Source organism: Eubalaena glacialis, chromosome 2 (assembly GCF_028564815.1).
Source record: "Eubalaena glacialis isolate mEubGla1 chromosome 2, mEubGla1.1.hap2.+ XY, whole genome shotgun sequence".
Taxonomy (NCBI): domain Eukaryota; kingdom Metazoa; phylum Chordata; class Mammalia; order Artiodactyla; family Balaenidae; genus Eubalaena; species Eubalaena glacialis.
The window spans coordinates 150,124,670-150,152,331 of record NC_083717.1 but is presented as its reverse complement, the minus strand read 5'-3'; the positions used below and the strand labels follow the sequence as shown (position 1 = coordinate 150,152,331).

At 37.7% G+C, this 27,662-nt stretch overlaps 1 protein-coding gene across 1 annotated transcript; it reads left to right on the top strand.

Moving 5' to 3' along the window:
- Positions 1-27,373, top strand: TBPL2 (TATA-box binding protein like 2). Its single transcript, XM_061182592.1, has 7 exons — positions 1-72; positions 2,348-2,796; positions 3,578-3,665; positions 5,664-5,755; positions 9,111-9,278; positions 20,789-20,883; positions 27,297-27,373. The coding sequence occupies exons 1-7, from the start codon at positions 19-21 to the stop codon at positions 27,371-27,373; spliced, it is 1,023 nt and encodes a 340-aa protein (XP_061038575.1). The 5' UTR covers positions 1-18.
- Positions 27,374-27,662: the final 289 nt, after the last annotated feature.

Here is a 27,662-nt window from a genome sequence, read left to right as displayed (position 1 = left end):
ACAGTGAGCCCTCCGTCCATGGAGGGGGAAGAGACGTACCTGGAGCTCTACCTGGCCCGGTGCGCCGCCCAGGTGAGCCTGGAAGCCGCCGCCAACGGTCCCAGAGTCATGGTCCGCATCCCGCCCCATTGCTGAGCGCTGGGTCCTGCGCACTAAGGATTCTGCCTTCATTTTAAATCTCGTAAAACTCCTAGCGACCCTAGAAGGTGGGCTTGATTATCCCCGTCTTTCAGTTGAAAAAAATAGAAGGTTCGAGAGTTGAAATAACTTACCAAGTTGCCAACAGAACTCGAACCTGGTCTAGTATGAATACAAATTGGAGGCACCTGTGGCTTCTTTCAGTTTGTGATTCTTAACGTTTTTTGGGTTTTGTTTTTTAATTTAAGAACTGTAGAAACGAGAGGAAGGAGTCTTCAAAAAGAAAAGCAAAAAAAAAAAAAGAAAAGCAAGGGAAAAACTTTCGGCTGGGGGGGGGTGTCGGATTCTTTTTTTTTAAATTTTATTTATTTTTGGCTGCATTGGGTCTTCGTTGCCGTGCGCAGGCTTTCTCTAATTGCAGTGAGCGGGGGGGCTGCTCTTCGTTGTGGTGCGGGGGCTTCTCATTATGGTTGATTCTTTTGTTGCGGAGCACCGGCTCTAGGTGCGGGCTTCAGTAGTTGCGGCACGCGGGCTCAGTAGTTGCGGCACACGGACTTAGTTGCTGTGCGACATGTGGGATCTTCCTGGACCAGGGCTCAAACCCGTGTCCCCTGCATTGGCAGGTGGATTCTTAACCACTGTGCCGCCGGGGAAGTCCCCGGATTTTTAAATAGACAATGATTAGCAATGAGGTAGAAATAATGAAGTCCCACAGCGTTTAACATTGCAAAAGGAGAGCCCATGCTGGAAAGGGTCTGAGAAAGATGAGTTAATGACTCTGCAAAGACAGTTTAACAAAAAGTTTCTTTAGGTGTAAGGCCAAGGATGCAGGGAATACTCTGTAAGCATATTCTCTCGAAAGGAGTTCCTCTGTCAGGGTTCCACTGCTGTAAAACATCCCCCTTTGATATCTTGTTGCCATTGCCTTAAATTCCTTGTTGAAGTTTAGTTCTTTGGGTGGAGGCTTTGTCCCCTGCTAAAATGCCATAATGGGAAAAAGGAGGGGAGACACTGATAGTTGCAGATATTAGTGCTTTAGTGTAAATTGGCTGATGGAATCTTTTCTGGCTGGAACAGAAGAGGCCAAAAAAACAATGGAGAGGAATCTGGGCCATTGTCCCCACCTCAGTGTCCCTCAGGGCCCATCTGTGGGATGGGGGTGGAGGGAGTTAGAGACTAATAACATAATTCAAAATGAAATAAGGTCAAATCTTATTTCCAGAGAATAAGTGCATTCTTCTTAAGTGTTTTCTTCTAACATTTAGTCACCCCTGCCATCTGCTGGACTTGTGGTAACAGCACAATTCAACAGGATCTAGCCAGACATTAGCTAAATAGCTTTGTCATGGAGAAGATGCAGCACCAGGCACTGGTGACTGTTCAATTGTCAGAAGTATGATCTTCTAAGGGGTGAGGTTATCCTGCCAGCAGTGGTCAAAATCTAGAATCCAGGCCTGCAACTTGGGTGAAGTGGATGGTAATATATGTACCAAGGATTTTTTTCCATAACAAAGGCCATGAATTTTACATTAGCTGCTTCCCTCAGTTGCACACCTCTTTCCCTCGGTTGATGATAATGGAAGTTGAGCAGCCTTCCCCGGACTGGAAGTATAATACATTGATTTAAACTAGTCTTGCCATTTAAATTTCAATAACTTTTTCCCTATTGTACATTCACGTAAATGGAATGATTTCTTTTCCTTCCTTTGACTAGAAGGAATAAAGATGGCTCCTTGTGGAGGCTTGATCAGCACTCAACGCTATCTCCTCAGCTTCCTTCACTTACTGCTCTTCTCTTTAAAATACGAATTTAAAACTCCAAAAAAAAAATCTTTAAATCAACTTAAGGAGTACAGAAAATCTGTACTCTTCAAAGTACACACAGTTTAGAGCATGGTTGCCAAATTGCCTCAGTTACAAAATTGGATTTAGAGTGGCAACTTACTACAGGTCTAACCAAAGTAGGGAAAACATTTTATGAAAAATGCTTTTTCTGCATTTTAAGATATACTTTCCTGTTTTCATTAAGTGTGTTGTAACCCTACAGCAGAATTTTAATGATATTTTGTGGAAAGAGCAGGGCATGAATGTAAGCTACCTGAACTGCCTCATCCTGAACACACGGCCTGCCAGCCAAGGTGGCATCCCTTTGTTGTGACATGATGTTCTGTTTGTTGTGTTTTGTTTGTCTGTTTTACGAATGGCCTAGGATGACCTTGCTCCACCCAGATCACCCCTGCTCAGCCCAGTTGTGCCTTATGATGTGTACACATCCAATCCAGAGACTACGTTTAATTCACAGCTTGAAGAAGTCACAGTAACATCTGGCAATTTCTCATCTGTGGATCTTAGCTTCCTACCAGATGAGCTTACCCAAGAAAATAAAGACCAGACTGTCATTAGAAGCAAGCATGAAACTGAAGAAAATTGTAAAACTAAAAGTTGGCAAAGTAGGTTGCCATTACCCAGCCAACAGGACGTTGGCCTGGCCTTAAACAGCAGCGGTGGGTCAAATTCCCATTCACATCTCCACCCTGGTGATGCTGACTCAGCCCAGCCCTCTTCTGAGAAACCACACTCCTTGCCTCTGGCATCCATAACTCCCATGACACCAGTGACCCCTGTTTCAGAATGTTCTGGAATTGTGCCTCAACTACAGTAAGTTGTTGTTGTTGTTGTTTTAAATGGGTGATGCTTCTGAGTACACATTTCATCAATATATTCCTGAATGGGATGATAATAGTGTAGGGAAGAGAATTTCAGATGTCATTATCCTTGATTTTGTTAGTTCGTAATGGACTTTAGACAGTTTGGTTATCTGTAAAATGAAGCACTAACTCTTGATCTCCTAAGAGGGAGTTAAAGGTGAGTATACACATTCTTGAAGGATTGTATTGTTTATAGTAAAGCACTTTAGTTGAAAATTGTGGCTGGAGTTGGAATAACACAAAGGATATAAAGATGTAAAATTGAATTTGACTTGCAGGTTGATTTGATATTGTGATTTCTATTTTGAGACATTTTGAAAAAGATCTAAAACTTAATTTTAGTCAGCTAGTCAGGAAATTTTAGAAAAAGCTATTTTTTTGTTTGTTTGGCCTTGTGGCATGTGGGATCGTAGTTCCCCGACCAGGGATCAAACCCGCGCCCCCTGCAGTGGAAGTGAGGAGTCTTAACCACTAAATGTGTTATTATACATTTCACATTTAGAATAATTCTCCCCCTAGGAAGTCACCTAAACCTATGAAATGAGGAAGTTAATATGTTTTAATTATTTTTTACTTTTTATATCTGGTATAACTTAGGTTGACTTATTTCTTTTTTTTAATTATTATTTTTATACAGCAGGTTCTTATTAGTTATCCATTTTATACATACTAGTGTATATATGTCAATCCCAATCTCCCAATTCATCACATAGGTTGACTTATTTCTTTAGGAATATAGTTTCTACTGTAAACCTGGCCTGTAAATTGGATCTGAAGAAAATAGCTTTGCATGCAAAAAATGCAGAATATAACCCAAAGGTAAGATTTCCCAGTAATTTTTTCTACAGTTAGGTTCTATTTAGATTTTCTTTCCTCCATATGATCATGATATTGACTCATTCCTTTGTTTTTATTTTTAAAAAAGAAAAAATTTGTTAGTGAAAAGCTTTTGGCAACACAAGTTTAATCGTCTCATTCTCTGTTTTGAACTTATAAAAATAATCTCATTTTCTGTGCTGAATACAGTAATTATTGAGCAGTTCCTAAAAGTTCTTTCCCTTATCATTCAGAAAAACATTTCAGTATGACTATTTTCAACCTGACTATGGAAATGCTAACTTTCTTACAATGTCATCATATTCCTGGAAATAATTTTTTCTAATTTTTGTCCTATCTCCTGACACCTGTGTATTTTTCCATTTACAGTTTCTCTTACCTGAGAAAGCTCAGTTGTTTAAAGTGTAAAGTTCAAGTGTAAGATTCAGGGATTTTTTGTTTTCCCTCAAAGTTTAATAAAATCTATTCTTTTTTGTGTCCTCCCAAGGCCAGGCATCCCATTTTCAATGGTCTATTTACCTAGGAAGTGGATTTGTTAATTCAATCAACATTTAACGATTTGGTGGGCTCTGTACTTAGTACAAAGATGAGTAAGGCCTGGTCCCTGCTGGGAAAAAGTTCACTATCTTGGGTGGTGGAGGATTTATGGAGTTAGATGAAAAAGGCCGTATTAGTCGGAACCCAGAGGACCTTGCCAACATCAACTATTTATGGATTAAGTATTTGTTTTTCCTGTTGTGTAGTGTTGTTGCTGACCTCTGAAGTGTTACCTGAATGTTACCGAATGCAGCTAAGCTTTCCTATTTATATTTCATGTAGCCAGCTATGATGAGGACAGAAAGCCAGTGATGAGCTAGGATTTTTATGGCTGTAGCTATGATGGACCTCGCTATTGAGCAATCAACATTTTAAGCATATTTTATTCTCCACCATCCTGAGCTCTCCTCTCAGTTTGGTATACAGGATCTGTCCAAACTTGGACTTGACAGCCAGAAAAATTCTGACTTGGCACTTAAGCTGCCTTAAGAATTTAACAGAATGAATGCCAGGTGAGAGCACTACCTTTTTAGGAAACACCTAGAAAACAGTAATAGTCCTTGCTCGGCTCTGTGTAGTGCTGAGTCAGGGTTCTTTTACTGTTAACACTTCGTATCTGAAATTGCCAGTCTGGCCTTGGAGTGATCTGTTGTCCTGTGGAGTGGCTCTAACCCATGGAACTTTAGTCTTGCATGGTACCCACCCCAGTTTCCTTCCCAGCTTAATGGGGGAAGTCGATGTGGCAGGCCTGTCGTTCTCAGCCCTCCCCTGCGTCAGCAACACTTGGAGGACTTACCAGTGCTGCCGGCCTGGGGACCACGTTGAGGACCATGGCGGGCAAGAGCTTGACAAATCAACTTTTTGTCATTCATCTTCAGAATGCCTATCAATATATGTATTCTGTTCTATATTTTGGCTGCTTTTTAGTACGTTCTAGAGTCTTGGCAAGGCTGTAACATACTTCATACTTTTTTTTTTCTCAAAGAGTCTTTGAAATAAAAGTATATCAAAGCAAAAAGCATGGAGTCTGATAGTCGTGGTTTTAAATCTCAACTTCACTGTTTCCTGTATAATGTTGGAAGTTAAATAACCACTTCATTTCCCTGTGCACTAAATGGGAATTATAATGCATTCAACTCAGTTCTGTCATGAGGTTAAATGCGATAAAACCTATAAAGCTCTTAGCATAGGGTCTGAAACATAACAGGTACTTAAATTTTAGCTTTACTATTATTATTCTTACCTGTTTTTTCTAAGTATGTACATTTTAGAATCATGATCATTTTGTTAACCTTAACGTGGGAGAATACACCCAGACATTTTTTAATTTTCCCATTAAATTTCAATTTATTCAACACTGTTTTCATGTCCAGCTCAGCTGGTCAGCTGGAATAGTGTTAACCCCTAGCAGAGGCTAATTGTCCTTTTGGCTTCTGTGTGTAGAGGTTTGCCGCCGTCATAATGAGGATCCGAGAGCCCAGGACCACAGCCCTCATATTTAGCTCTGGGAAGATGGTCTGCACAGGAGCCAAAAGGTAAGAGAAGCCGTCCTCCCGCACTACCAGACAGATAATTCACTATGTAAAACAAGGAAGGGTGGCATTAAGGTTCTAAAACACATCATAGAAGCAAAATACTTTGCTGAGGAGTTAAATTCATGAAATGCCAAATTTGGGGTTAAAAACATTCAGCCTCATAATACGGACTTATATCCCACTTTACAGTCCCCCATAGTGAAGGGGACTTCAGTAGGCTATTACAACTTGTTTCTAAGATATATTTTAAAAGAAAAAAAAAAAAAGGCTATAGTAGTGGTAAAGCCTGTTATAAACCTGGGAAAGTAGTTCTTGTGTATTTTCCTCATTGCAGGCAGAAGAATGGATAGAACTTTTTAAAGGAGGGAAATTAGACATTTCTTGACCACTAGCTTGAGCATTCACTCAGGAGGCATCTCTTAAAGGCTCGTCTTTCCTGGATCTCATGCAGAGGTAGCCCTGTGCTGATGTAGATCCTTTCACCATAGAACTAGTGGGAGAGCTGCTTTTCCCTCTAAGTGTTGGAGGATGAGTAGGGAATTATCCTCCTGAAAGATAGTACCAATTTCTCCTCGCTCGAGAGATGCACCTAGTGTTCATTTTCTCTGGTAAACAGTGGGTGTTAATATTGTATTTTATATTTGCCAAATTGATTGGCAAAAAGTTGTTTTAATCACATTTCTTTTGATTTAGTAGTGAGACTTAACTTTTCGTAAGCACATAAACTACCTACTGTATCTTTTGCCCAATATTCTATGGAGATATTTGTCTTTTGGTATTTAAGTATTTTCACCATTTTATACCATAAATATTTTTCCCATATTAATGTTAGTGGTATTTTATGGGTTTTTTTCAATGCAATTTAATTTTGTGTGTGTATGGTTAGTTTATCCAGCTTTTTTCTTTATGGTTTCAGTGCTTGGCTTCATGCTTAGGAAGGCGTTCTCCACACACAACATGATATAAGTATTGACCTCCATATATTTTTCTGGTTTTTTTCAGGTCCTGCTTTGTATTGAAGAAAGGAGGTTAATGTTTTGACTCATCTAGAACTTTCTCTGGATGATGGAAATGTTCTGTATCTGTGCTGTCCAATGTGGTAGCCTTTAGTCATATGTGACTTTTGAGCACTTGAAATAAGCTAATACCACAGAGGAACTGAACTTTTTATTTAATTTTAATTAATTTAAATTTAAATAGCCACATGTAGCTAGTGGCCACCATATTGGGCAGAGCAGGTCTAGAATTTTACTTCAGTATAAGATATTTTTTTTCAAATGCCCAGTCAGTGTCCCAGTACATTTATAGAAGAATCTATTTTACTGTATTTCTCCTCCACCTGTTTTTACATGTTAAGTTCTTTACCTGTGTCTGGGTAAGTTTCTTTCCTTTCTCTTCTGTTGATCTGTGTATCCTTTGACCTAGAAATCTCCATTTTTAAGTCATTTTTGGACAACTCTGCAAGATAACTACAAGGATGTTCATTTCAGCATTGTTTAAAACAGGGGCAGAGGGAACAAATTTCTAGCAATACAGTTTTGAATAAATCATAAAATAAAATTATTCAGCCATGTATAGTATACTGAGTTGGAAGGATGTTAAGTTGGGGGAGGGGAGAACACACAGATTCATGAGTGTTTTTTTCCTATCTGAATTTATTTGGTTCCCAAAATCTGATAGTGAAAGCTTGGATGGTGAGTTCAGATTATAAGAGATATTTGTTATCCAAATCTATCTGGTTGTTGAGTTTTGGATAGAGAGTTGTAAAAGTTTGGTTAGTATAAGAGATACCAGAATTATCTCCAAAAATTTATCCAAATGTATTCTCTTTAGTTGTAATAATCAGAGTTTGCATAGTGCAGGATACCTGCCTTTGCACAGAAAAGTGCAGAGGGGCCAAATTTATCAGTGGTAATTACCACTGGTGGTGAAATTTCAAGGTTCTTAACCTATTTTCTAGTGTTTGTACAAGAAAATGTATGTAGACTTTAACTGTTAGTTGTTTGAATGGGAATTTCTGTGTGATACAAGAAACTATAAGGCTATGCAAATTCTTGAAATTTGACCTTATAAATATTAGCACTATGGGAGATGTAATGGGTCATTTAAAGCAAAATGTGGTTTTTCAAAATGGAAACCACTTATTTCACTGCTATCTTGGGGACACGGTCTTGCTAGGGACTTTTCAGGAGTTGGTAATGGATGAGGAGAATCAACATGAAATGAGGTGATGTGAAAATGGCACAGTGTTGTGACAGATCTAGATTGGAAAGAGACTCTACCGCTCGCTCCCTTTTGTCCAGGCAAATAAGTTCAATCTGGCTTTTCTTTAATGTACTTCTGATTTTCAACTTAAAGATGGGGATAACCCATAAGAGAGGGTGGAATTCATAGGATTCACCCACCAGGTGTTGCCTCTGTTTGGCAACCCCTGCTACTCAATGTTTTTATTTTGGTAGTGACCATTGAAAAGTATCTAATGAAAAATAAAGCCCCAAATCTCAGAATTTCACATTCTCTGCCATGGATTTAAGGGTGGAGTAGGACAAACATTTCGAAGAACATAGCCACACAGTTGGATGAATCTATTTCTTTCTCATATTGAGTATGAGTTGAATGACAATTGCGTGAGAAAACCTGAGCAACATTGGGCAGATTTTGAGGTATTTTCATGGTTTTTTTTAAGTATATAATTTGTCCCATTAAGTTCCAAGTCCTGGCATCCTATCTGTGCCACTCAGTTGGCACGTAACTTACTTCCTTGTGTTGATTTTTTTTTTTGTATGTATGTATGTGTCCTTATTTTTGTTACTGCTGTTCCCATCTAAATGGCACACACCTTTGGACCAGATGCATGATTCTAAAACCTTAGTGAGCATTACAATCACTGGTGGGCTTGTTAAGACATGGATTGCTGGGCCCCAACCCCAGAATGTCTGCCTGTCTGAGGTGGGACCTGGGACTTTGCATTTCTAGCAACTTCTCAGGTGGTAATACTGCTGCTGGCCTGAGGACACTTTTTGAGAACCAGTGGAATAGTTAATTTCACCTAATAGCACTTAAAACAAGTAAAAGAAAAAACTACCTTATATGTGAAAGATGGCAAATGAAGACAAAAATCTGTTTATGATTCAGTTCAACAACTATACATTGTACCATACCCTTTTCTAGGTGCTAGGGACAAAAGTAGGGGAGGTAGGTCCTTCTCCTCAAAGTCTATAGCTTCCTAGTATACACTGAAAGATAAATATGGTACGTATGCTAAAAATACAATCAGGGAAGTGTGTGAATACAGCCCAGCTAGTTAGCAGTCGTAGAGATTAAGACATCTTTAATTACATTTGCCGTTCCCCAGCGAAGAGCAGTCTCGACTTGCAGCAAGAAAGTATGCTCGTGTGGTGCAGAAGCTGGGCTTTCCCGCCAGATTCCTCGATTTTAAAATTCAGAACATGGTTGGAAGCTGTGATGTGAGATTTCCTATTAGGCTGGAAGGTTTGGTGCTAACCCATCAGCAGTTCAGTAGGTATGATTGTTGCATAACTTAACTTTGAGTTTCCCAAGTTATTAAAGTTCTATTATGGGCTGCTTATATAATGTATTTTTCAGAGAAAATATAATTTTTTAAAAAACTACAATAAGTGAAAAGGTTAAGATGCTATACCTAAGTCATCACTGGTTACCATGTGTGTCCAATCTTCTGAAATAGTGGTTCTCAAAACTAAATTGCATAGTAATCACCTGGACAGCTTATCAACACACATTCCTGCCTGGGCTGTGGTATGCAGAGATTCTGCTTGAATTTGCAGTTCTAACAAGCTCACAGGTGATGCCAGTGCTGCTGTCCAGAGGCCCACATCTTGAGACCCCCTGATGTATAGATTTCTAAACAAATCTGGCTGGGGGGTGGTGGCAGTGGCCGGAAGAGAAAGGGGTATGACATGGATTAGGTAAGTAGGAAGGGCTGACAGCTGGTGAGGGGAGAAAGGGCTGGAGAGAAGAAGAAAAAAAGAATGGCCCTAGCACGTTCTAGGAAGACAATCCTATCTAGTTTTCGTCCTGTTGAGTTTGTTCAAGGGTTTTGTTTTTCGGTGTGTAGCTGTAGCCCCCACTATAGTTTTCTTCTTTCACGGATTCACATTCCTTTGGGAGTATCTCTAGCCTGCCTGGCTTCTTCAAATGTAACTTTCCATCTCAACAGCAAATGCTCCTCCTCCTCCTCCCTCAGCTGCTTCGGTGCTTCTCCCAGCCTGCCCAGGCCCTCAGAGAGCCGTGATGGAGGGTGACTGACAAACACCAAATGCCACCACCCCTTGGGTTATACACTTGGGCCAGGGCACTCGAACTGCCTTAGAATCACAGATGCTCTTAAATTTTCATGATCTGGCTTGAACTGAAGTCCTTTCATTCTACTTTTCCTTCCCTTTGCCTTTGAGCAATCATTCTGTTTAATAGAGTAGAGAGGGATCATTTAGCTCTGCTTTCTCTAACATTTGTGAGCTGACATTTGTTAGCTCTCCTTTGAGACATGACCTAGACAGAAGTTAAAAATTGCCTTTTTCTTCCCCTAACTTTCCAAAAAAATTTGTTCATTCTGAGATTTAGCTTTTATGATACTTTTCAGGCAATATTTATTTTCCCCTTGATTATATTTTCTTTTTTCCTCTGCATCAGTTTTTTTCAGCATAGGCTTATTAAGTGCCTATGAGGTACCCATTGAGTTCATTGGGAAGTCCCCCATGCAAGACATATTGCCTCTTTATGTGCCCTTTTCTTTCTTCAATCTTGGAATAACTCATAGATTCATAGTAAAACCTTCATTTTTAAGAGTCTCTCAACACATGCTCCATCTTATCTTTCAGATCTTCAACCTTGCACCTCCTGTCTATCTTTCTTTGAACCAACTTTTTCTGAACATGGGAAAGATGTCTGCCTCAATTCTAAGGTACATGTCTATATTAGACTTAGCATTCCCCTTTCTGGACATTTAGGGCTCTAAAATGATGTGTGGAATTCCTCTGAAATTTCGTTTCTTTTTCACCAAGATTGTCTTCTTTGTAGGTCAGATTTAAATCTGGAGTGGGAGTGCCCCTTGTCACTACTTCTACCTCTGAAAGATGAAATTGTCAGTAGGGCAAGATGAGAATTCATCAGATGCACTGCTTTTAGTCACTTGGGGTGGGTCCATCACTGTTTCTTCTTCCTCCTAAGCCAGTTTTATGATCTCATCCATCTTTTAAAAAAATTTGGTCAGGAAGCTTGCTTTGTACTCTTACAGATACCTCTTTCTAGTCTCATTCTTGCCTCCCCCAAATGCTCTCCATCCTTAGGTTATGGATTACAACTCCAATGTGTGTATTTGTGACATTGGGGCATTAAAACATCTCTTTCTCAGCAGGTTTGTGTCTTTAAAATGAGGACTTTCTTTAATTGCCTGTAGCCCTGTGGGGAACCATGGCAACGTATCACTTACAATTATCAGGTCAAGTTTGCCTTATGTTAAAACCTCAAGTTCATTTAATTCCCCTGATTCTATAAATATCTATATCAGCATCTGATAATACGAATGTCTCCCTTGTTTCTGGGCACCTTCTCCATCAATCTTTCTATGCCATAATTATTTTGTTTTCCTTGAGCATTTTTCTCCCGTCCATTCAATTTTAAAATGAAAGATATCTTAAATATTTCTTAAATGAGTAAAATCTGTGTAGCAGATGCTATGGTGACAGTGACAGTCAGTACAGCCATGGTCCCTTGCCCTTACGGAACCACAATCTAAAAGGGAAAACAGAAACCAAAGACAATAATGAAATGTAACTATGAAGGTGTAACTATGAAGGTGAACACCCCTTGGCGTGTTTTGGCACCATCAATCAGGATAATTAATGTAATGGGGGGGGTGTTAAGGTCAAGGAAGACTTCTTAAGGGAAATGACATTTAAACTGAGACTTGAACAGTTGGGTTGGCCCAAAAGATTGGCAGCTGTTTGTTGTTCTTGATCTTCATGAAATGTTCTGCATCTCTAACCAAAACCTCTTTTTTTTTTCTGCCTCAACCTTCTTTTGAAATGAGATAGAGAGTAAGTAAAATGAAGTAAATCTCTGATTGAGAGTTCATCATGCTGGTACCTTAAAACCATGGTTCTGAAAGCCAAAAGCAGTTCACCATGATTTACATACCAAAGACTTTTTCTTAATGTATGTATGTATTTATTTTTTATTGAGGTATAGTTGATTTACAATATTATATGTTTCAGGTGTACAACATAGTGATTCAAAATTTTTATAGATTATACATTTAATGTTCCTATAAAATTTTGGCTATATTCCCTGTACTGTGTAATATATCCCTGTAGCTTATTTCTTTTATACATAGTAGTTTGTACCTCTTAATCCCCTGCCTCTATCTTGCCCCTTACCCCTTCTCTCTCCCCACTGCTAACCAATAGTTTGTTCTTTGTATCTGTGATTCTGTTTCTTTTTTGTTATATTCACTAGTTTGTTGTATTTTTTAGATTCCACATATGTGTTATCATACAGTATATGTCTTTCTCTGACTTATTTCACTTAGCATAATACCTTCCAAGTCCATCCATGTTGTTGCAAATGGCAAAATTTCATTCTTTTTTATGGCTGAGTAGTATTCTGCTGTGTACATATATCACATCTTCTTTATCCATTCATCTGTTGAGGGACACTTAGGTTGCTTTCATATCTTGGCTATTGTAAATAATGCTGCTGTGAACTTTGGGGTGCATATATCTTTTTGAATTAATGTTTTCATCTTCTTTGGATGTATATCCAGGAGTGGAATTGCCGAATTATATGGTAGTTCTATTTTTAGTTTTTTTGAGGAACTTTCATATTGTTTTCCACAGTGGCTGCACCAATTTCCATTCCTACCAACAGTGTACAAGGGTCCCCTTTTCACCACAACCTCACCAACATTTGTTATTTATAGACTTTTGGATGATAGCCATTTTGGTAAGTGTGAGGTGATAATCTCATTGTAGTTTTGATTTGCATTTCTCTGATGATTAGTGATGTTGAGCATCTTTTCATGCGCTGGTTGGCCATCTGCATGTCTTCTTTGGAAAAATTTCTGTTCAGGTCTTCTGTCCATTTTTTAACTGGGTTGTTTGTTTTTTGATATTGAGTTGTATGAGCTGTTTATATATTTTGGACATTAACCCCTTATCAGTCATATCATTTGCAAATATTTTCTCCCATTCAGTAGGTTGTCTTTTTGTTTTCTCAGTGGTTACCTTTGCTGTGCAAAAACTTTTAAGTTTAATTAGGTCCCATTTATTTCTGCTTTTGTTTCCTTCGTCTTAGGAGACAGATCCAAAATAAATATTGCTATAATTTATCTCAGAGTGTTCCGCTTATGTTTTCTTCTGGAGTTTTACAGTTTCCAGTCTTACATTTAGATCTTTAATCCACTTTGAGTTTATTTTTGTATATAGTGTTAGAGAACGTTCTAATTTCATTCTTTACATGTAGCTTTCTGTTTTCCCGGCACAACTTGTTGAAGAGACAGTCTTTTCCCCATTGTATATTCTTGCCTCCTTTGTTGTAGATTAACTGACCGTAAGTGCATGGGTTTATTTCTGGGCTTTCTATCCTGTTCCATTAATCTATATTTCTGTTTTTGTGCCAGTACCATACTGGTTTTTTAAAAAATTTATTTATTTATTGTTTTTTTGGCTGTGTTGGGTCTTCGTTTCTGTGCGAGGGCTTTCTCCAGTTGCGGCAAGCGGGGGCCACTCTTCATCGCGGTGCGCTGGCCTCTCACTATCGTGGCCTCTCTTGTTGCAGAGCACAGGCTCCAGACGCGCAGGCTCAGTAGTTGTGGCTCACGGGCCTAGTTGCTCCGTGGCATGTGGGATCTTCCCAGACCAGGGCTCGAACCCGTGTCCCTTGCATTGGCAGGCAGATTCTCAACCACTGCGCCACCAGGGAAGCCCTACCATACTGTTTTGAGGACTGTAGCTTTGCAGTATAGTCTGAAGACAGTGTGATAACTCCAGCTCTGTTCTTCTTTCTCAAGATTGCTTTGGCTATTCGGGGTCTTGTGTGTTTCCATATAAATTTTAGAATTATTTGTTCTAGTTCTGTGAAATAATGCCATTGGTATTTTGATAGAGATTGCATTGAATCTGTAGATTTCTTTCAGTGTTATGGTCATTTTAACAATACTAATTCTTCCAATCCAAGAACACAAGGTATCATTCCATCTGTTTGTGTCATCTTCAATTTCTTTCATCAGTGTCTTATAGTTTTCCAACTACAGGCCTTTTATCTCCTTTATTAGATTTATTCTTAGGTATTTTATTCTTTTTTTTTTTTTTCCCACACCACATGGCATGTGGGATCTTAGTTCCCCAACCAGGGATCGAACCCACGTCCCCTGCATTGGAAGCATGGAGCCTTAACCACTGGACAGCCAGGGAAGTCCCAATATTTTATTCTTTTTGATGCAATGGTAAATGGGATCGTTTTCTTAATTTCTCTTTCTAATAGTTCATTGTTAGTGTATAGAAATGCAACAAATTTCTGTATGTTAATTTTGCATCCTGAAACTTTACTGAATTCATTGATGAGCTCCAGTAGTTTTTGGTGGTGGCTTGAGGATTTTCTATGTATAGTATCATGTCATCTGCAAACAGTGACAGTTTTACTTCTTCCTTTCCAATTTGGATTCCTTTTATTTATTTTTATCTGATTACTGTGGCTAGAACTTCTAATACTATGTTGAATAAAAGTGGCGAGAAGGGGCATCCTTGTCTTGTCTTGTTCCTGATCTTAGAGGAAATGCTTTCAGCTTTTCATCGTTGAATGTGATGTTAGATGTGAGCTTATCATACATTGTTAACATATTATGTTAAGGTATGTTCCCTCTCTACCCACTTTGTGGAGAGTTTCTATCATTAATGGATATTGAATTTTGTCAAAAGCTTTTTCTGCATAATTGAGATAATCATATGATTTTTATTCTTTAATTCTTTCATTTTTATTCTTTCATTCTTTAATGTGGTTATCATGTTGATTGATTAGCAGACAATGAACCATCCTTGCATTCTGGAATAAATCCCACTTGATCATGGTGTATTATCCTGTTAATGTACGTTGAATTTGGTTTGCTAATGTTTTGTTGAAGATTTTTGCATCCATATTCGTCAGTGATATTTTTCTGTAGTGTGTGTGTGTGTGTGTGTGTGTGTGTGTGTGTGTGTATGTGTATGATATCTTTGTCTGGTTTTAGCATCAGGGTGTTGCTGGTCTTGTAGAATGAGTTTGAAAGTGTTCCTTCCTCTGCAGTTTTTTGTAATAGTTTGAAAAGGATAGGTGTTAACTCTTCTCTAAATGTTTGGTAGTATTCACCTGTGAAGCCATCTGGTCCTGGACTTTTGTTTTTTGGGAGTTTTTTTAATGACTGATTCAATTTCATTACTGGTAATGCATCTGTTCATGTTTTCTAGATTCAGTCTTGAGACTGTACTTTTCTAGGAATTTGTCCATTTGTCCATTTCTTCTAGGTTGTCCATTTTATTTGCATATAGTTGTTCATAGTAATCTCTTATGATCCTTTGTATTTCTATGGTGTCAGTTGTAACTTCTTTTTCATTTCTGATTTTATTGATATGGGCACCCTCTCTTTTTTTCTTGATGAGTCTGACTAAAGGTTTATCAATTTTGTTTAACCTTTCAAAGAACCAGCTCTTAGTTTCATTGATCTTTTCTACTGTTTCTTTACTCTCTATTTCATTTATTTCTGCTCTGATCTTTATGATTTCCTTTCTTCTACTAACTTTGGGTTTTTTGTTTGTTGGGGATTTTTTTGTTTTTGGGGGTGTTTTTTTTTGTATTTTTTGTTTTGGGGGTATTTTTGTTTTTTGTTTTGTTTTTTGGCTGTGCTGCATGGCTTGTGGGATCTCAGTTCTCTGACCAGGGATTGAACCTGGGCCCTTGGCAGTGAAAGCATGGATTCCTAACCACTGGACCACCAGGGAATTTTCTAACTTTGGGTTTTATTTGTTCTTTTTCTAGTTCCTTTAGGTGTGAGGTTAGGTTGTTTTGAGATTTTTCTTGTTTCCTGAAGTAGGCTTGTATTGCTATAAACTTCCCTCTTAGAACTGCTTTTGCTGCATCCCATAGATTTTGGATCATTGTGTTTTTATTTATCTTTAGGTATTTTTAAAAAATTTCTTCTTTGATCCATTTGATTCAGTGATCCATTGGTTGATTAGTAGCATGTTGTTTAGCCTCCACATATTTGTGTTTTTGGCAGTTTTTTCCTTGTAATTTCTGGTCTGATAGCATTGTGGTCAGAAAAGATGTTTGATATGATTTCAATTTTTAAAAATTTACCAAGGTTTGTTTTGTGGCCTAGCATGTAATCTATCCTGGAGAATGTTCCATGTCCACTTGAAAATAATGTGTATCCTGCTTTTGGATGGAATGTTCTATATATATCTATTAAGTCCATGTGATCTAATGGGTCATTTAAGGCCAGTGTTTCCTTATTGATTTTCTGTCTTGATGATCTGCCTATTGATGTAAGTGGGGTGTTGAAATCCCCTACTGTTATTGTGTTACTGTTGATTTCTCCCTTTTTGTCTGTTAGTATTTGCTTTATGTATTTAGGTGATCCTATGTTGGGTGCATATATATTTACAGTTGTTATATCTTTTTCTTGGATTGATCCCTTGATCATTATGTAATGCCCTTCTTTGTCTCTTGTAACAGTCTTTGTGTTAAAGTCTATTTTGTATGATATAACAATTGCTACTCTAGCTTTCTTTTGATTTCCATTTGTATAGAATATCTTTTTCCATCCCTCACTTTCAGTCTGTATGTGTCTCTAGATCTGAAGTGAGTCTTTTGTAGGCAGCATATATACAAGTCTTGTTTTTGTATCCATTTAGCAACTCTGTGTCTTTTTTTTTAAATAAATTTATTTATTTTATTTATTATTTTATTTTTGGCTGTGTTGGGTCTTTGTTGCTGCCCACGGGCTTTCTCTAGTTGTGGCGAGTGGGGGCTACCCTTCATTGGGTTGTGCAGGCTTCTCATTGCAGTGGCTTCTCTTGTTGCAGAGCACGGGCTCTAGGTGCGTGGGCTTCAGTAGTTGTGGCACGTGGGCTCAGTAGTTGTGGCTCATGGGCTCTAGAGCACAGGCTCAGTAGTTGTGGTACACGGGCTTAGTTGCTCCGTGGCATATGGGATCTTACCAGACCAGGGCTTGAACCTGTGTCCCCTGCATTGGCAGGTGGATTCTTAACCACTGCACCACTAGGGAAGTCCAGCAATTCTGTGTCTTTTGATTGGAGCATTTAGTCCATTTACATTTAAAGTATTATTATTATTATTATTTTTAACATCTTTATTGGAGTATGATTGCTCTACAATGGTGTGTTAGTTTCTGCTTTAAAACAAAGTGAATCAGCCATACATATACATATATCCCCATAGCTCCTCCCTCTTGCATCTCCCTCCCACCCATCCCTATCCCACCCCTCTAGGTGGTCACAAAGCACCGAGCTGATCTCCCTGTGCTATGTGGCTGCTTCCCAGTAGCTATCGGTTTTACATTTGGTAGTGTATATATGTCCATGCCACTCTCTCACTTTGTCCCAGCTTACCCTTCCCCCTCCCTGTGTCCTCAAGTCCATTCTCTACGTCTGCATCTTTATTCCTGTCCTGCCCCTAGGTTCTTCAGAACCATTTTTTTTTTTTTTTTAGATTCCATATATATGTGTTACCATACGGTATTTGTTTTTCTCTTTCTGACTTACTACACTCTGTATGACAGACTCTAGGTCCATCCACCTCACTACAAATAACTCAAACTCATTTCTTTTTATGGCTGAGTAATATTCCATTGTATATATGTGCCACATCTTCTTTATCCATTCATCTGTTGCTGGACACTTAGGGTGCTTCCATGTCCTGGCTATTGTAAATAGAGCTGCAATGAACATTGTGGTGCATGACTCTTTTTGAATTATGGTTTTCTCAGGGTATATGCCCAGTAGTGGGATTGCTGGGTCGTATGGTAGTTCTATTTTTAGTTTTTTAAGGAACCTCCATACTGTTCTCCATAGTGGCTGTATCAATTTACATTCCCACCAACAGTGCAAGAGTGTTCCCTTTTCTCCACACCCTCTCCAGCATTTACTGTTTGTAGATTTTTTGATGATGGCCATTCTGACTGGTGTGAGGTGATACCTCATTGTAGTTTTGATTTGCATTTCTCTAATGATTAGTGATGTTGAGCATCCTTTCATGTGTTTGTTGGCAATCTGTATATCTTCTTTGGAGAAATGTCTATTTAGGTCTTCTGCCCATTTTTGGATTGGGTTGTTTGTTTTTTTGATATTGAGCTGCATGAATTGCTTATATATTTTGGAGATTAATCCTTTGTCAGTTGCTTCATTTGCAAATATTTTCTTCCATTCTGAGGGTTGTCTTTTTGTCTTGTTTATGGTTTTCTTTGCTGTGCAAAAGCTTTTAAGTTTCATTAGGTCCCATAAAGTAATTATTGATAAGTATGTTCTTATTGCCATTTTGTTAATTGCTTTGGGGTTGTTTTTGTAGGTCTTTTCTGTTCCTTCTTCCTTTTGTTCTCTTGTGATTTGATAACTATCCTTAGTGTTATGTTTGGATTCCTTTCTCTTTTTTGTGTGTATATCTATTGATATTATAGATTTTTGGTTTGTGGTTACCATGAAGTTTATATATAGCAATACACACACACATAATTATTTTAGGTTGTTGATCTCTTAAGTTCAAATGGATTTTAACAACCCTGAATTTTTACTCCCCTCCCCCTCTGTGATTACTGGTTTTGACATCGTATTTTACATCTTTTTCTTTTGTGAATTCCTTAACTACTTATTGTGGATATAGATGATTTTACTACTTTTGTCTTTTAACCTTCCTGCTAGCTTTGTACATGGTTAGTTTACTACCTTTACTGTATATTTGCCTTTACCAGGGGCTTTTTCCTTTTGTAATGTTCACATTTCTAGTTGTGACCTTTTCTTTTTCACTTAGAGCAGTTCCTTTAACATTTCTTGTAAAGCTGGGTTGGTGGTACTGATCTCTTAGCTTTTGCTTGTCTGTAAAACTTTTGCTCTCTCCATCAAATCTGAATGACAGCCTTGCTGGGTAGAGTATTCTTGGTTGTAGCTTTTTCCCTTTAATCATTTTAAATACATTGTGCAGCTCCCTTCTGGCCTGCAGAGTTTCTGCTGAAAAGTCAGCTGTGATAGCCTTATTGGAGTTCCCTTCTATGTAACTTGTTGCTTTTCCCTTGCTGCTTTTAATATTCTCTATCTTTAATTTTTGCCATTTTAAAAAATATTTATTTATTTATTCATTTTGCTGCATCAGGTCTTAGTTGCAGCACACAGGATCTTCGTTGTAGCATGCGGGATCTTTTGTTGTGGTGCGTGGGCTTCTCTGTAGTTGTGTGTGGGCTCCAGAGTGCGTGGGCTCAGTAGTTGCAGCGCATGGGCACAGTAGTTGCAGCACAAGGGCTCTCTAGTTGCAGTGCGTGGGCTTAGTTGCCCCACAGCATGTGAAATCTTAGTTCCCTGGCCAGGGATTAAACCCACATCCCCTGCACTGGAAGGCAGATTCTTAACCACTGGACCACCAGGGAAGTCCCAATTCTTGCCATTTTAATTACAGTGTGTCTTGGTGTGGTCCTCTTTGGGTTGATCCTGTTTGGAAGTCTCTGTGCTTCTTGGACCTAGATGTCTGTTTCCTTTCCCAGTCTAGGGAAGTTTACAGGTATTTACATACCAAAGACTTCTATTTTCTCTTTTCCCTTTTAGTGTCATAAGATTTGGCTGGAAGATTAGATGGAGACATTTCTTCTGTGCCCCAGACTTCACTTTCTTCGCTCGAACCTTGTAGTTCCCATAGAAGTTTTCCAGGGCTCCAGCTACTATCATTGTGTCCCCAGTGTCCAGAAGTGGTTCGTGGGTAGAAGTCCTGACAGGCTTTCTGCAGTAAGATAGAGTGATGTCCCAGGAAGACATGTCCACCCATAATGACCTCCACATACTTCAGATAGGTAGCGTCACCACTGTGATACATCTTGCTGGTGCCAATAAGAAGTTTCACATCTGCTGTGGTATGGGTCTTGTTCATTGCAGAATGGAATGGAGTCTTTCTATGTGACCTGGATTCACCCTTTAAGTGCAAAAATTCATGTGTATTATATATAGTGCTCCATTTCTCAGCTTTCTTCATTTTCTTATATCTCCATTAGCCATTGTTTTGAGAATAGTTTTATTTCATCAACTTCTTCTTAACTACTGACTTCTTTTTTGTAAGCTCCTCAGGCCTTTCTAGGAATCTCTCCTCTTCTCTGTGGTGGAGTGTGGGGAAGCAGTTCTTAGCCCAATCATCCTTTGTTCCTCAGAGAAACCAGCTTACATTCAGTAGTAAATATGAGTGAGTTACTATGTATAGGAACAAATCCTGAATTTTTAAAACTTGGGATGGTTTAGTTTTCTTTCTTTATACAGCATCTGTCCAAAGACAAGTTACGGTGGTCTAGAAATTTTTTTAGGTTCTATCCACCAGAAGTGTTAACTTTAGCAGTTTATAAATACATACAAAATGTGCTCATTATTGTGGAACCTGGAAAATTTGGAAAATGTGTTATGTATTTTTATTGATAGACTTTTTTTGACAGATGGAGAACATTTAACTAACAAGATCTTAAAACATTAGATCTGATGTCCTAAGTTACCTTGATCTATAGCTTAATTTCTAATTTTAATTTCATTTCCAAGTGAAATGACTTTCACTTGGAAAAATATTATGACCAAAAATGAATTCTATTTTTGACTGCCACAGAAATTACCTAGGACACTCAAGACTGCTTTTATCAAGATGGTCAAAAGGCTTTTTGGTAAAACAGCTTTTGAAAACTGCTTTTGGGTACTGGGTCTTGAATATTATGAGAAAGTAGTTGAATAGTGCTATTTTTAACTTTTTTCTTTTATATCTTAACAGTTATGAACCTGAACTGTTCCCTGGCCTTATTTACAGAATGGTAAAACCACGAATTGTGTTGCTTATCTTTGTATCTGGAAAAGTTGTGTTGACAGGTAAGTTCTAAGATTCTGACTTTCATAAAATTCAGTAGCTATGTGTATGCTTTGCTTTACCTTTTAAATAGCTTTGTTCACTATTATAAAGCAATTCTTGGTATTTTAGAATACCTGGAAAAAAAATGAAAAGTAGAAAGAAAGATAGCATCATCCATTGGTCCCAATAGTCAAACAGTATAACTTTTTTCCATGTTTTTATGTCACTTTGATATGTATATTCATCTTTACATCCTGCCTTTTAACATTATAACATATGTAGCTTAACTCATTGTTACAAACTCTTAATGAAGGCTTTTAACGGCTGAACAGTGTTCCAACAGAAGGGTCAACAAATCTTTTTCTGCAAAGGGCTAAATACTAAATGTTTTAGGTTTAGTGGGCGGTAGAGTCTCTGTCACAACAACTGAACCCTGTCATTTTATTGTGAAAGTAGCCGTAGACATCACATAAAGGAAAAGTCTCTGAGGTGTGATTTTAATGTAATTCGTTTAATTTACATATATCAAGTAATTTTCTTCCTCTTCTTCTTTTTTTTTTTTCCCCAACCATTTAAAATATAAAAATCACTCTTAGCTCACAGGCTATACAAAAATCAGGCAGCAGACTAGGTTTGTCCAGCAGACCCAAGTTTCCCGACCTCCATTCTAACATGTTGTTGCATCAAACTTATTCTCCCATTGTCAGGTGTTTATATGTTCTTTCTTTGCTGCTTATAAATGACACAAAACTTTGGCTGTTTTTATGTGTGGGATCATTTTATTAGTGTAAATGCTCAGAAATGGAACTTTTGCTTAAGGATTGGACCATTTTTAAGGTTCTTAGTACAAATTACTAAATTGTTTTAAAAAGGGTTATATCAATACCAGACAGTTCTCCTGTATCATATTTACATTCCTACCAGCAATGTCTCTTAAGTATCTTTTACGAACCTCATCAGCATTCAAAACAAAAATGTACAAAAGAAAACTTTAACTACATAAGTGAAAGTGATCTCACTGCTTTAACCTCACTGGTACTCAGAACTAGAAATTGATCACTTTTCAACATATCCTGTAAATAGCATTTTAGCTTTTGTAAATAGTATGTACATAACTTATTCCTTTCTTGTCTACTTAGTTTTTTTTAAATTTCTTTATTGTTTTAATTTTTAAATTTTTAAAAATTTTATTGGAGTATAGTTGATTTACAATGTTGTGTTAGTTTCAGGTGTACAGCAAAGTGATTCAGTTATATACATATACATATATTCATTCTTTTTCAGATTCTTTTCTCATATAGGATATCACAGAATATTGAGTAGAGTTCCTTGTGCTATACCGTAGGTCCTTGTTGGTTATCTGTCTTATGTATAGTAATGTGCATATGTTCATCCCAAGCTCCTGATTTATCCCTACCCCCCACGTTTCCCCTTTGGTACCCATAAGTTTGTTTTTGATATCTGTAAGTATGTTTCTGTTTTGTAAATAAGTTCATTTGTATCATTTTTGTAAAATTAGATTCTACATATGAGTGTTATCATATGATATTTGTCCTTTTCTGTCTGACTTACTTCACTTAGTATGATAATCTCTAGGTCCATCCATGTTGCTTCAAATGGCATTATTTCATTCTTTTTATGGCTGAGTAATATTCCATTGTATTTATGTACTACATCATCTTTATCCATTCATCTGTCGATGGACATTTAGGTTGCTTCCATGTCTTGGCTATTGTAAATAGAGCTGCAATGAACATTGGGGGGTACATTATCTTTTTTAATTATGGTTTTCTCTGGATATATGCCCAGGAGTAGGATTGCTGGATCATTTTAGTTCTATTTTTAGTTTAAGGAACCTCCACACTGTTCTCCATAGTGGTTGTACCAATTTACGTTCCCACCAACAGTGTATGAGGGCTCCCTTGTCTCCACACCCTCTCCAGCATTTATTGTTTGTAGACTTTGATGATGATCATTCTGACCGGTGTGAGGTGATACTTCATTGTAGTTTTGATTTGCATTTCTCTGATAATTAGTGATGTTGAGCATCTTTTTATGTGCTTTTGGCCATCTGTATGTTTTCTTTGGAGAAATGTCTGTTTAGATCTTCTGCCCATTTTTTGTTTGGGTTGTTTGTTTTTTTTGACATAGAGCTGCATGAGCTGTTTGTATATTTTGGAGATTAATCCCTTGTCGGTCGCTTTGTTTGCAATATTTTCTCCCATTCTGTGGGTTGTCTTTTCGTTTTGTTTATGGTTTCCTTTGATGTGCAGAAGCTTTTAAGTTTAATTAGGTCCCATATGTTTATTTTTGTTTTTATTTTTACTAAGGATTTGTATGAGTTCACCATAATATCGAAAGTAATTACTTTATTTGTGACTTTTTCCAGGTGACTTATTTTTACATAAAGAAGGTTTTTAAAATTCTTGAAGTAAATGGTTGAGACTCTTTTCCATACCATTCTACTGAAGTTTACTATTGTTGCCTTATTTTGTCTGACTTTTTCCACATTTTAGTCTCCTGTACCAGGATGAATACCAAGTTTATATGGGACGAGCCAAATTGATTATACCCCACCCCCAAAGAGCTAGCTAGACATCTTAAAACTACATGTTCTCCTCACTATTAATTTGTGATGACTCCTTTTGACCTTTATTTTTATATATGGGTCTGTTCTCCAGTCCTGCCTTTGCTCCAGAAATATGCTATGATAATCCTATTATACTTATACTATATTGTGGTTATAAATGTGCTTTAATTCTAGTGGTCTCTATATCTGATAGGGCCAGTTTCCCCTCGTTACTTCTCTTTTATTAGCTCCTCTCAAATATTTATTCTTCCAAATAAACTTTAAAATTTTATAACATCTTGCCCCATCTAAAACCAATTGAGATTTCTGCATTAGCTGAATTAATTTGAGAAACTTTCTATCACTCAGCATCCAAAAACATGGAGTATCTGTTGTTAAGTCTTCTTTTAGAACGCTCAGTAAGTTTTATAGTTTGCTTTTCTCTAAAAAATAACTAATGTGTCTTCAAAGTGGGGAAAGCCTGTTTGGAATTCAAGAACCTTTTGAATACAGCAAAGCTGCAATTCCTCAGATGCCACTAATATAGTGTCTGGAATAATTAAGACCTCCTAGTGACTGACATAAAGTTTCCCTCTATACGTTCTGAAGGAAGGGGAAGAAGTCTGCAAAGTAAATGGAATAGAATAGATATTGGAGGCAAATATAGGCCCTACTCAAGGGAGTAAACTTCAAAACCTTTGGAAGGATGCTTTCATCTATGTGCTATGTATTATTATGACTCTGTCTTATTAAAAGTGCAAATTGCCAAGTATAGGCTAAGTTCCTATTACAGGTACACCAGAACAAGTTTCTTTAAATATCCTTAATTCAGACCAACTTTCTTACCTCAAATTAAAAGGAAAAAAAAAACTTTCATGTGCACATTTGCTAGAAGTTTCAAATCACAAAAGTAAAGGATTGTCAACACACAGTCCTGAAGACCATACAGTATACTTCTCTTAAAATTTGTTAATGCGTTCAGCCCAAAGAACAGGCAAAGCTAAATTTCTTCACTCTTGTAAGACATAGATCATCACTTTTGTGGAGAGGCGGAAAGAGATGTATTAATTGAAATCCAAATTTCTGCTTATATGTATTGTGAAGTAAAAGCTAGCCAATGTCTTACTACTGAAATATGAGTAATTACCATCTATTGAGATGTTTTTCCCCTGTTTATGCCATATTGTCTTAAAGTACTTTACCTAGAACAACATGGCTTAGGTTGCTTTTGCTCCAAACCTAGAGACAAATGCTCCTTATTCCTTATCCTTAGTTACCTAGACTCTTTTCACCTGCAAGGGGTTTAAAAACTCAAGAACCCAATTTTGGGTGTACACCTGGGGAAAGGGACCAAAGAGGCCTCCTTTTAGCCTTGACTCTAGAACTTCAGCTGGGGATGGTCGTGTAGAGCATCCAGTGGAGTCCTAGAGGCTCCCATGGTCTAGTCCAACATGGCAAGACTCTGCAGAGCTGTTTTAAAATCAAGGTCCCAACAAGGTTAAGCAACTTTTGCCTAGAAAGTGTTAGAGTATTGAAATTACAAACACACTTTGAATTTCAGTGTATTAAATAGTGGATCCTAGCTCTCCCCTAGGTAGGAGCTGTAGAACACCAATGCACATAGAACAAATGGGTGGCAATTTGAAACTTTTGTATTACATGCCATTTGCAGGGTCTTTGAAAATAATTTATCCTTGTAAAATTGTCTGGTTCCCTTGAGGTGCCAGAGCTGCAGCCACCATGTCTAAGGCTACATCTGAATGAATGGTTAAGTGAGCTGAGGCTCTACTATCCTACTTTGTCATGGTCCCAGACAGCAAACAGCAAAGGGACCTGGGTCAAGCTTAACACTGCTTTTCCAGGTCTGTGCTGCTTTTCTATGGCTAATGTGACATTTAGGACCAATGCTTTTTCTCAAACCATGGTAAAATGAACAGTATAACTAGGATCTGCTGCAACAATATACAATGAACAGCAAATACGTCAACTTTCACTTCTAAGATGAGACGTAATAGAGTTAAGATATGTTGGGCCAGGCACTATGATAAGTAAGGGCTTTTATGTGGGTTCTAGTTAACTCTGTGAGGCTGTACTTAATATCTCAGTCTCCTCACCTGTAAAATGAGGACAATGGAGAGATCAAGTAACCTTAACAATGTCAAACAGCTATACGTACTGCACGTGCCTGGCTTCAGAGCCCACCATTTTAAAATGAACAATTGAGGGGCATTTAGTTCATTCATAATGTTGTGCAACCACCGCCTCTAGTGCCAAAACGTTTCCATTACTCCAAAATAAAGTCCCATATCATTAGGCAGTTTTTCCCCGTTTCTCCCTCACCCTAGCCCCTGGCAATCACCAGTCTTCATTCTGTCGCTGTGAATTTACCTATTCTGGAGACTTCATATAAATGGAATCATACAATATGTGACCTTTCATGTCTGGCTTCTTTCACTTAGCATAATGTTTTTGAGGTTCATCCAATTGCAGTATGTATCAGTGCTTGATTCCTTTTTATGGCAGTATAATATTACATTGTATGTATCTACCACAATTTGTTTATACATTCATCTGTTGGTAGACACTGGGTTGTTTCCACTTTGGGGCTATTATGAATAGTGTGGCAATGAATATGCGTCTACATGCCTGTTATTTGTTTGAGTACTTGTTTTCAATTTGGGGAGTATATACCCAGATACCCAGGAGTGAAATTGCTGGGTCACATGGTAATTCTTATTTTAACATTTTTGAGGAATTGCCAAACTGTTTTCCATAGTAGCTGAACCATTTTAAGTTCCCACCAGCAATGTACGAGGGTTCCAATTTCTCAGTCTCTTTGCCAACACTTGCTATTTTCCATTTTTTTAATTATTATAGCTCATCCTGGATTCTGAATCCTGATTTCTACCTGCTTCTCAAATCTGGTGATCCTCGTTTTGGTAATTCCCTCTCACTAGTCCCATCCTTAAACCAGATAACCACTTCTCACAGGTTATTCCTGCTCTCTTACTGAGCCTTCCTCCTTGTTAAGTTTATAGTTCTCAAGAACGAGTCTTTACCAACTTAAACTACTTCCATTTTTCTTCATGCTAACAGTTTTTATATTCTTTTCATTAATCTCCTTGTCTCCTGCCCAATAATATCAGATAATAGTTTCCCGATTAGCTGACAGTTCCACATAAACATAAATACCACCAGTCCTTAACCCTTAGCATAAGGTGCCTGCATAGCTTTGAAAGGGGAAAGTTAGTAGTGGTGGTTGGTGGTGAGAGATATGAGTAGGGCTGACTGATAATCTCTTTCAAGGGTGGGGACTGTCTAATTCACATTTTTATCCATTTTAACTCCTAGAGCAGTTACAATTAAAGAGCTCTTGAAACTTAACTTTAAGGGTAACAGTGGTACAATTTTCCCCTCTAATAATCCCTTCCCATATACTGAAATTTAAAACTTTAGAATAGTTTGTCTCAGTCAGTATTAGGGAATCAGCATGTTGACTAGACATGAGTAGATCAAAGGAAGTTCCTTTTGCTGGTAGCTAAGTGCCCACAGGTGCTGATGAAGGTCATGTTCTGTGGTCACATTCATGACACACTGAGAGATAACATTCCATATTTCATACTATGCCCTAGGAGGCTAAAAACATACTGATACTGGAGAACTCTGCTCTAGGGTATGTGTTTGTGGGAATGTAGCTGTGGTCACCAAATTCTTTTGTCTTTACCAGGAATAAATGTCACTTCTCAGGTACACCTAAAGAGATGTTATTGTATTAAAAGTAACTGGAGATGACAATGAAGTTTTAGTCTTAAGAAAATTTTAGTATTGTTTTTAAAGATTATGTAAACTTGGATTTCTTTATAGGTGCCAAAGAACGTTCTGAGATATATGAAGCATTTGAAAACATCTATCCTATTCTAAAGGGTTTTAAAAAAACCTGAGTATATCATTCAACATCTCACAGTATGTTGGTTTGAATATGTGCATAAGCCCAGCACAGAAACAGCTGGATTATAGATATTCCATGCACATTTTGACTTTAGTTATTAAAGTGTGATTCTGTATGAGTAACCGTGCCTAAGAAATGAAGAAACTTTTTTTCAAAATGACTCATGTATGTTATTTTTTAAATGGAAAAAGTAAACTTACTTCAGAATTTGAAAGATTTAGGGCCTTGCTAGAATGATACTGTAACATCATTAAAATTTAATGCTTTGCTCTTGTGAAAGA